Source organism: Morone saxatilis, unplaced genomic scaffold, assembly GCF_004916995.1.
Source record: "Morone saxatilis isolate NCDOM2014 unplaced genomic scaffold, NCSU_SB_2.0 Contig18, whole genome shotgun sequence".
NCBI lineage: Eukaryota > Metazoa > Chordata > Actinopteri > Moronidae > Morone > Morone saxatilis.
The window spans coordinates 12,833,743-12,845,437 of NW_023339740.1; the positions used below are offsets into that span (position 1 = coordinate 12,833,743).

Genomic DNA, 11,695 nt, shown 5'->3' on the forward strand with positions numbered 1-11,695 from the left:
GAGAGAGAGAGAGAGAGAGATTTAGTTCGCTTCTCCTTAAATGGTTAACATTTCTCATCTCATGACCGGTGCTTGTGATGTGCTCTTTACAGTTGTGACCAGAAAAACAACCAAGGCAAGCGAGTCCGATCCTAATGTGGGACCGAGTGTGAAACAGTGTGATTGCGGACGCCGATTATAATGACAGCCAATTTTTTACTCAAAGTTCATGTGTGTTTTAGTGGTCGGGTGAACGGGACTGTGAGGGAAGATGCGCACTTTGACCATGACCATTTCATCATTTATATCTTTATTTTCACTTTGCAACAGACAGCCAGTCGAAGCTCGTGGTTTATTTTAATGCTTTATCGACTTTAGTGAGAGGTAGCAGGCAGAGGAGTGGACCTGCCAGGGTCCACACATATATCAGCTTCAACGGCTATGTACCTGTTGCAGGTGCATACACCTTTCTGGTAGCTGCAGCTCCTAATCATTAACTGTCCTACCCTAATGAAGCCACGAACGCAACACAAACAGGTTACAGTATCAGAGCATTTCCCTGCAGCTTTCATGCAAATCCTTGCAGCTAGACAGTGGTGGATCGACCTCTCAGAGAACCCTCTCTTTTAAAAAAAATGCACTGCCACCTAACTGGGAGCTCTGTAGCTCTGTAGCTCTATAGATTTGTGGGTGGACAGTGAGCTAGTGTAGTGACAAGATCATATCTGCAAATTCAAACTGAAAGTTCATCAATTGTTATGGTTACATAGTTTGATGCAAATGTTACCATGATAGGATTCAAAGTAAAGATGCGTTTTTAGACTTTTGTGATAATAGGGGAACACAGTGTGACTTTTTAGGTCATTTATTGGCTTTTGTACTCATTTTGACTTCTTTCCTCTCCTGAAGGTGTTCCCTGTAAGTGTCGAACATGTCGGATAAGATGTCGAGCTTCCTACACATTGGGGACATCTGCTCCCTTTATGCAGAGGGATCCACCAATGGTTTCATCAGCACCCTGGGGTACGTTCATTTCACTGGCCAAACATTATGTGTGTGTGGGCCCACTTCACGCTCTGTTCCACTGCAAGCTGAGCAGTATTTGGAAGGAAGGAAGTCACACTAGTACTGGCAACTGTTTTTTTTTTTTTACAAAGTTCAATTTAGTGAGAAACAACTTTTGGAGCCATCAGAAAGAGCTTTTTTTTTTTGTAACGGTTTTTGGTATTTGTTTGCACATGTCGCATACTTCACTTCCCACCGCCAGTGACAGAATTAGGGATTAAGTAGTTTAAGGAGGAATAAATGGATGTAATTCTTGCCACATCCCACAGAACAAGGCTGTGGAAACAGTGGGAGGCCTTTCGAATGTGGTGCTCTGGCCATTACTGACCCCACCACCACTGATAGTGCTGGGAGAAAAGGAAATATAGGGGGCGGCACAGTTAATGATAAAGTGTTTGTGTGTTTGTGAGAGCGGGGGGCAGGAGCGAGAGTGGAGGGCAAAGTTAGAGGAAAAAAACTGTGAGGTGGTGCTGTGTACAGTACTCAACACTAATGGTAAAACTCTATTTAAAAGCCACTCATTCACCCACACGGTTTGCTGATATACTGTGTTGTTTTTCTCCATTAGTTCTACCTCATATGTGGAACACAATAGCAGAAGGAGGATGCACATTGATCACGTACTGTATCTGTAGGGATTATATTGGCCTTAAGATATCACTAAAATATCACTGATGCAATAGTGATTCACACTTGATGCGTTTTAACCTTTCCCCCTCTGTTCAATAAGAGAAAGCTTGCGTTTATGTTTTTGCTGGTAGAAACCACGAGGCAATAATAGGAAGATGCAGCATATTGTGTCTAGAATCAGTACTGCTGTTAGCACTGTAAGCTCACTGTCCAGGACCTCCCCTCCCTGCTCATGAAAAATGGAATGACCTACAGCAAAGACTGAGTCACTATAGAGACATTGTGGCCTTTCTCGAGTTCCAGCGCTTCCCACGTGCACACACACACACACACACAACCGCCACACACACACCGACACACACACACACACACACAAACATAAACATACAAGCGCACATTTTTACTAAACTGTCATGACAGTTTTGGCCGGGCGCCATCTTCTCCACGCACATCCACCAACTCAGCAGCCTCCTGCAGGTCATCTGCCCTCAGAGGAACGAAACCATCCTGAGAAGAGAGAAAACTCTCTGAGCGCTGTAACATCTCCAGCTGAGCAGCATTCCCACAGATCCTGTTTGGTAACTGGAGAGAGGGGTCTGTAGGCAAATTAAAGGTGAAACATTTTAAATATGCTGCTTTGTACGGTGCGCCTCCAGCAGGATCTTTCCTGTTTGTTTGAAGGTGTAACCTATTAAACTTGTGTTAGTGACCGGGATTATTATGAGCATCGTTCTCTCTCGCAGATGACAGTGTGCGCATACTGTAACATTTTATTAACACTAGCGGTTATTTTTTCCCCTACTTTTTATCTAAGTTTGCCGCCTTGTTCCTTGAGGTGTAGACTGGAGGAGTAGACAGGTCTGTTTGGACAAGTGTAGACATTCCCCGGGAAAAGGCCTGCAAATGGATGTGGGATTTGGCCAGTGTCCAGACAAGTGTTATTCTAAGTTAGTAAAAGCTAAATTTGTCACCACAAATTCCAGCCTGCCCACCAGGTCATCTAATCCAGAATGATTTCATTATTGTGTGGAGAAACACTAGTAGAGTTTTGCACATGCAGAATCTTTTGTTGGGAATACCCTGTTGAGGCCACTGCTGTGTTTAACCCAAACCAGTTTACACACAAACCCACAGGGATTATAGAGATGTGGTGGCATACCGTAGCTCAGATACCCGAGTGAAAAAGCATTCTTAGTACATCTCTATAAATGTTAACACCAATTTTGATAATAAATTACTTAGTTGATAAATCTATCAAGCAAATATGCCAAACCTTTGCTACTTCCAGCTTTTGAAATGCTGTGGGCATTTTGCAATAGTTTTTGACATTTGCTATATTAAATTATTAATAAAAAAAAACCTCAGAGGTGCCTAGGGCTACCACTCTTATTTTTATTATTATAATATTTTTATTTTCTTGGTTAATTGATCGTTTACTACAGACAGTAAAAATAAATGCCCATTGCAGTTTCCCAGGGTGCAAGGCAAGATATTCCAAGATATTCCATCAAAATCTTCACACTTGAGAATCTTAAACCACTGAATTTATGGCATTTGTGCTGAAAAATGACTTAAAAGATTATTCGATCACCAAAATTGTTGCATTCTGTGTTCTAGCAATTGATTAATCGTCTAACTGTTTCAGCTCAAGAATAAAAAACAAAATATCATAGCAGCCCTACTTTATTATAAAAGCCTGGCAGCTGACTGTGTCATTACTGATTGGTTGTATTCAGTCAGAAGACATTATAAACATAATGTAGCAGCAAAAATATTCACAATACGCTAAACAAAACACATCCAATTAATGATATTATTATGTGTCTATATCCACAGCTTGGTGGACGACCGCTGTGTCGTCCAGCCTGATGCAGGAGACCTCAACAACCCTCCGAAAAAGTTCAGAGGTAAGAGGCACAGAAAGTCGACTCCCCTCATCCTCCTGAGGCCTGACATCATTACACTAACTGCTGTCTGTTTATACTGTGGGCTCTGGGAGAGAGACGCTGCTGAATCTGTTATGCTGTGTTTCTTTGGTGACAGCCACAATATCTCTGCCCACCGGACTTCAAACAGGGCTGCCTTTGACAATGTTAATGGTGCGTGTGTGCGTGTGCGTAGCCGTGTGTGCTTGCTCGCACACCTTGGCTGTGGAGGTAGAGGCAGATGGAGAGAACCAGCTCTGATGTTGATTTGTTGGGGGGGGGACACAACAGACTTGAAAAGCTGCTTTTCAAACAAAAGGCCTTGAGATGCCTCTTTGGTTGAAGCTGCTATTATTAGCTCCCATACAGGAAGTAGAACTCATGACCCTCGGTTCTCAGGCTGGGGGTTTATTTCTCTGGGGAGAAGCCTGGCCTGACATTGTACAGAGAACATGAGTGTACTAAAGGCTTGTGTAGTATATCTTACAGCTTCTTGTACAGAATATGGAAACAGTTTTTGGTTACTGCTGAATAAATATTTGGTTGACTTGTTGCTTTGCAGTTTTTTATGGCTGTAGATCCGTCATATCTGTTGACCTTTGCTGTTAAGTGACTTGATTTTAGAGGTGGAGCATTCCACATACACGTGCGCCGCACATGGCATTTAGGATTCTTTCCTCTGTCTCAAGAGTATAAAGAAGATTGCGCCGTATTTAGAAAGTAAAAAGCTTTAATGTGAGCAGTGCCCACACAGCTCATCTTTTCAGTGGGTCTCTGGTGTCCTCGGACAGGTTATCTCCCCCTAGAGACAATCTCTGTCACCACCATAAACATGAACCGCAGACTGATATCTCCGCGCCTGCAGCAACATGAAAGACGAGTGTCTCGCTCTCCGTCTTTGCTGCTGTGTGTGTGTGTTTCAGTAACTGTCGAGTTTATTTCATAGACGTTGGAATAAGTGGCAAAGACACGCCAGCAGTGTCTACATTTGTTGATTTCCATCCAAACCATCATCACCGGTCCTTCAAGCATGAACATCCACAGTATTTTTTTGTTAACTGTGTTTGTATAGCATCCTTTGTAATTTAGCTGCATTCTGACAGCATGTGTTTATCTACTGTATGGGAATAGAAAGAGATAATGCAGTTTTGACTGATTTTAAGTCATGCATTATCCAAACTGCTTGTAATTTTATTATTAGCTCATTTACACAGGAAGATTAATCCCTTTGCCTCATTTAATTTTCCATCCTCCCGCACTCGGTTTTCCCTCCATTCATGTATAAAACTCATCACAAGGTGCACAGTGGGGGAAACATGGGGGAAATGAAATTGTAGCTAAAGCTGTATGTTTAAGATGTTTTTTGTTATTGTATATGTGTCTCTACATCACACTTGCACATAAGCTATAAGTGCTGTCAAAGTGGCGTTGGTTACTCCTTCACTGTCAGCTGGGCTTGACCGGAAGAGGCCTTCGTGTCACGGTGAGAGGCCTCTGGATGAGTTTCAGAAGGCAGAAAGGGGTGAAGATGGGTACTATTCAGTCTCACCATATTGAAAAGCACAGCTAGAAGAAGTTACAGTGAAGACAAACATTATCTGTAATGTGAGATTGACATTTTGGAGGGACAGGAGCCATTTGCCAGATAATAGCATAGCAACATAAAGGTCAGTTTACTCATCACAGGGAGTACTACACAGCTTGTGAACATTGTTGTGTAATGTCTGTGGCTCTGAAGGAGCTTTATCAAGTTTGACAAAATAATCCTTCAAGATGCCATTAGGGTTATCTCAGCCTGGACTTTATAACAGAAAGCCTGCAACACAAAGTGGAGTTTGAAAGACCTTTAACATGCAGAGACGGTATAATGAAAATGGTTGCGCAATGGGAAAATGTAGGATCTAGTATAGACCCATACGAAGGACTAAAAGTCAGGATATCTGCTGAACGTTATACAGTAGCTTCTGTGTTGACCATTCTTTTTTTATAAATCTGTCTCTCTCTAGTCCCCCGACTACATGAAAGTACAACACTAAACTGCTACAGTACCCATTTAAAAGTGGCAGTACAAATATGTTTACCTAATTTAAGTGACTTTAGTCCTTTTGCAAAGACACTGCCACTGCCAATTAAGATTTACAAGGAAAATACTGAACGTTTTTCTCAAGATTTTGTGCCTTTCATGTTTTTTTTAGTTTGCATACTGGCTTTTGTAAGTGCACTTGCAGTGTGGACACATACATACTAAAAACCTGCTTAGAGTCTGTGTGTATTATGGAATATTATAGACAGAATATCTGCTGTAAAAAAGGTCTGTCCTGTTGTGTGGATGCCTTCCTCTGGTGTAGAGACACACTGATCAGATTTGCATCACAACATCACAACCATTAATAATGAATTCAGGTTATGAATCCGTAAAATGTTTGAAGATGTAATGCTGCTGGACTGATGCTGAATTAAATAGTTGACTAATCCTTTTGCTGATGTTTATGTGCATGTGACAATCCTCAAGAAGTGTGAAACATTATTAAAACCAAACAAGAAACTGGGTTTTCCTTGTTTAAACAACCACAAATACAGTCTGGCTAAGTGTGCTTACATATCTTAATCTTTTTCATTTTGGTGGCGGGGGCTTCTAATTTGAGTCCTCTGGGTGTCCTTTGACAGAGAAAAAAACGCTTCTGTTCCTCCTCGGTTGGGAGGCTCCTCAGCTGTTTGACAGTTGTGCACGAGGCCAGGCTAGCCATGTCCACATGTAAGCCCTTATAGTGTCATTGCTGAGGTATGCTTAACATTTCCTCATAATGTAAACACAAGCACTCTCCACACAATCACACTCTCACTCATGTAGTCTGCATGGATACGTGGACACATGAGAAAGCAGTAGCCTCACTGTGTATTTCACCTGGACAGTATTTGAAATACCGTCACACACCCACCTACACGCACTCTGATAGTGCAGTGAGTTCAGCAGAGTACACGGAGCAGTAGTCAGCACATCCGAGGCAGAGAAAAACACTGTACCACTGCTTTGCATTATCTGTTAATCCTCCCTTGTATTATTCTGGATTTATACGTCATCACTCATTTTGAATGTCGGACCGATGTCTAGTTTGAAGTTGCTATGGCACCAGCTCGTTTTGGTGTGTGTTGAAGTAGCATTGTGAATTAAATACTGCATTGTTATAATGTCATCCACTTTTAATTTCCCTGTACTGAATCATTAAACCCTCTCCTCTGTGTCTGTTTGTGGTCATTGATAAAAACGACTTTCAGTAGTTTATTGTTGTAAAATGTTTAAAGCAGTTTTTTTTAATATGCATATCTAAGCTTTATGTAAACCAGTAGCATTTACATACAGTAGTGCACAATAACCCATTACATATATTTAGGCGGCTTCAGCCAGAGTGGGTTTTTAATTATCTCTGATCTGCACAACCAACTATCCCAGAAATTATATCTAGGTGAGGTGACCAACATTGAGGCTGTATGCACATAAAAGATATTTGATCATTACTGTCTGATTGTAAGAGGGTAAAAAAAGGTTGATATGGGCTGAGAAAATATGAAACCAAACACAAAGAAGAATGCATCAAAGCACCCCCAGGCTGTACAGAAACAATAAGAGCTCATTTTTGTGCTTGTTTGTTTACTGTCTGACATTTTCATTCAAAACCAGAAGCATGTGAAGGCAATTATAGTGGATAGTGTCTCGTTGTCCTCGCTTAACATGTCTGCTGTTCTCTTTTTTTTTTTGGTGTCTCATTTCATATTTCCCCCCTAATGTCTTTTACATGAAACCTTTAAACCTCATAAACCCCAACAAACTTTGGAGCATTAACTCCTTACCATCACCTGTCTGTTGTCAGCCCAAACCGCTGTTGCTGTCAGAGACACACTGCAGACTAGTTGGGTGGTTCATCTGAGATAAACACCAGAAGCAGTTCTGTCTTCAGTCCCTTCCTCTCCTAATAACCACATATATTGCTTTCCTGTCTATTGAGAGGGGAGAGGTCTTGCAGGAAAGGGAAGCTGGTGTCGGTAGATCCATTTATTGTCTTAGATGCACTACAAGTGATTAGTTGCTTCCTCTACAACATCTCCAACAGGATAAGAACCTTTGAGCGAATAGCAGTTTATACAAGCCAGATCATTAAGGATATTGTTGATTTAACACAGAATAGAAGACGTGTTATGCAATGTGTGTCTCTAGGTCCTTTTGCCAAACTGATGTTGTCTAATTACTGCAAAGAAGCGCAGCTCAGATCTCATACAAAGGAGGCCTCCCAGCTTTTGTTTAAACACTGATGACTGCTTTGTAATGTGGAAATGTCAGGGTCTTTTGTCTCACATGATGTGCTTTAGCTGTTTTTATGATAGGGTAGCTGACAGTGTAGAGACGATGAAGTGGAAATCTGAATTTGAGTGTCTGTACTTGTTCTGCGCTTAACCAATTGTGACCATTTAAACGGTGTACCATTGTGAGTTATGCATCCCTGTTTTCACACAGTAGATCTAATTGAACATGGTGTGTGTGTGTGTGTGTGTGTGTGTGTGTGTGTGTGTGCGCTGTTGCTCTTCTTACAGTATCAAAGTGTTGTGGCAGTTCTGCTCTCTGATAAAACTTCTTCAGAGGTAAACGATCTCTGCTGGCTTAACATCCTCTCAGTAGTTTTTATGGTTGCCATGGCTACAAGCATCTTCCCCTAGATCCTCTGGTGAAGTTTGTCAGTGAGAGTTTTCATCTTTAAAGTGCTGGTGTTAATGATCTGTTTGTCTGTGGTCCCACTCAAAGCAGTACTATATGACACCACTGATATACTAACACATCAATAGACAATGACTAATACATCATTTAAAGCTGTCATCCAGACATGTTTTACACAGAAATACTTGCTTGTAAGATTAATTTGTGGGGTTTTTTTCACTTTCAATTACCCAGTTAAAAATCTTTAAATGATATCTACAAACTAAAGCACCTGTTTCACATTAAAAGGTATGTGTATATGTATGTATGTATCCGCAATAAAAAAAAGAAGCTTGCCGTGTTTCTCGCCAAGATGTTCACACTTGCCATGTATGTGATTAGCACTTTGCTGCTATAGTTTTCACTTCTTCCTTCTCAATGCTTAAAGGCAAAGTCAGAATGCGACACCATCCTCTTCCACAATGCAGAGTCAGCTATTCTCTACTTAACAGTGTGTCATTATGAGACTCTTTAACTCTGCATTCATACAATCCACGTGTTGTAATATTTTGTAGGATTGCCCTTTTCAGCATACTGACCGCTAATGGATCAAAGTCCTGCCTAGTCATGCAAAACCTGCTGTACACCACTTTTACTATATGTGGGTGTAGAACAGGGTAGTTGACATAGTAATAATTGTAGCTGTTGGTGACAGCTTGACTCTCTAAAAAGCAAAAACATATAATATTCAAAATTGCACATTGTAGTTTTTGGAGTAAGATTTTTCTATGTATATAAGATACAACCTGTTAATCTGTGTGTATTATTGGTGCTGGAAGGTGGATTTTTCTTTACCTTCAGACATTATCAGACCAGCTGTTTCTCTCGTTTCCAATGCTAAGCTCACTGGCTGCTAGCTGTAGCCTTATATTTAACAGACAGACATAAGAGTATTATTGTTCTTCTTATCTAACTCTCTGCCAGAAAGCAAATAAGTGTATTTCACAAAATGTCAAACTTTTGCTTTAAAGAGATACTCCTGCACTTCAGTATTGCAATTCATAAGTTGAATGAGACACAGATGGAAGAAAAGACTGGTCAAAATCAAAGTAGCAGTGGAGTACATCAGTGGTTCCCAGCCTTGTAGAGTCGCAAACCCCAGAATAATCAGGTTGGTGTCCGTCTGTCCCAGTGTGTAACGCACGTACGTGAAACCATAAATTTTTTGAAATACCAGCACCTTCACAGTCAACCGTCAGCATGTCTGCTTTAGGCCTACAAGCACAGTAATGGATAGAAAAAAGTCTCATATTACTGAGGCATCTGGGCATGTTAACATGTATAAAAACAGTATAGCAGTACAGAGTACTATATATATATACTATAGCCTATAGTATGTAGTGTTTTTGAGTTCTTCTCCTTTGTGGTGAATGTCATTAAAGGGATGACATCGCTACTTCCTGTCTCTCATATTGCGATGCTTGCCACATTATGTTATTTTATTTTATTCTTCACAACCATTTGGCGACCCCTGGAAATGATCTCACAACGGCATTGGGGGGACCCCACCAGGCTGAGAACCACTGGACGAGATAACTTTGTTGTCGCTACACTGCTACACTACCCATAAACTAAATAGTGATGATATAATTTTTAGAAAGTTCCCTCCAGAGCCACAGAAGACACCATACAAGTGTTGTCACAGGCTGCGTAGCACTCCTGTTTACGGGTAAACTGATCTTCATGTGTAAAACCGGTGGATTGCCCCTTCATTTTTAGGCCTTTGTCTTGGAAGGTTTGTCTCAGGTCTGTAAAAAAAAAAATACTGTAAACACAGCTTTAAACAGAAATGCTCTAATGCCGTGTCATTTCAATAGTAGGCATTCAGAGATCTGCTTAAAAGGCTTGTGACTTGCCCTTAAGGACTTTTTTGATTGATGGATTTGAGGCTCAATTTGGTCTTGCCCCAAAAAACAAACAGCACTAGTCATGTTTATAGTTTTTCTATCTTGCATGCCTCAGGAGTACATGATTTAAGGTTAGCATGTGCCTGCAGGGCAGCTTGTATCAAAGACAGCCTTGTTTATGAGCTCAAATATATATTTTAGTGCTAAATGTTAACAGGGTGGAGGTTCCAGTAGTAAAAGACTGTTTTAAGTTGGGAGAATGTTAATGAATCAGTGAGTTTTCTGCCCTCTGGACCAGTCCCACCGCTTCTCCTGCCCGGTGACCCCAGCAGGAGTTCTCACCACATATTTCAGTGTTACTGAGTTGACAAGTTTTACCTCCCAGCTGACTATGATAAAAGGCAAACCTTCTGTCACACACTGCACTCACATTGCAGCAGTGATTGTGTGTTTAGAGTATGATAAAACACCGGTGTCATATTATAGCGTAGCTCACTCGTCAGACAGGAGCTTCCAGTATGCGTGCATTCATTTTGGTTTGGCTTCTGCACTTGCCAGTTTGATCCATTTCCGGTTACTGTTTCATTTACATGTGTGAACATTTGTGGGCCTCATATATTTTGGGAACATACAACAACTTCTTCTTCTTACCCTCTCTGTGCTCTCTCTCTCTGTTTCACATTCTTTCACTCTCTCCCTGTCTTCCTCATTTCTCTTTCACTTCCTTCTCTTTGTTGTTCTAGTCGTATTTTAGGTCAAACTAAAGTAAACTATATCTGATGGGGGGGCTTAGGAGGGAGGGGCCCGAGGAAGATTTGCGAGATAGAGACCATTAGCTCGGAGGGAGAGAAGTGTTGTGTGAAATTGTTAAAGGAATTCAGAAGGGAGAAGGAGGGATGATAGAATATCGAGAGGGGAAGATAGGGAGTCCCCACCCTCTTCTCTCTCCCTCTCTCATCCCACTCCCCTTCTCTTGGTTGGCCTTATTTGGTCATGTTACTGAGGCTATAGCAGGAGGAGAGAGAGAGGGAGAGAGAATGGGGGAAGGATGGACAGATTGTTCTTTTTTCTCTTCTTTTTTGACCTCAGAGTAGAGAGCCTCAGTCTGATGAGAGGTGAATTCAGAGGAAAGCCAGGACTCAGAGGGAGGAGTCGCTGATGTGCAGAAAGTTTTAACTCTTCAGGGAAAATGATCATAGTAGTTAGTATGTTCTGTAAGCTGCTAAACTAAACTTTCAGCCATTGTAAAAGTCCCCATGTGGCTTTGGTTGCAGCTTGATACAGAAGAGGAACTCTTCTGGGAAAGAAGAGGAACTCTGTTGCGCTAAAATTGCCCCCACATGCAAATCAAGGGACCGTTTGCTAGTTTCTACAGTATCTATGAAAATGAGCAGCACAATCAGAGTCTGCTGACGATAGCACCAACTTGTCGTTGCTGCGGTTACGAACTCACACTGACCACAACTTACTGCTGTGTCACATCATAACACACACACACACAC

General features: G+C 41.4%; 1 protein-coding gene across 1 annotated transcript in view; it reads left to right on the forward strand.

Annotated features, from left to right (window-relative positions):
* Positions 1-11,695, forward strand: part of LOC118328709 (inositol 1,4,5-trisphosphate receptor type 1) — a gene marked incomplete in the record, with an annotated part of 65,849 nt that overhangs the window by 539 nt on the left and 53,615 nt on the right. Inside the window, 2 exon segments of the mRNA XM_035662593.1 lie at positions 889-1,002; positions 3,511-3,581. Coding sequence (XP_035518486.1) covers positions 911-1,002; positions 3,511-3,581 — 163 coding nt within the window.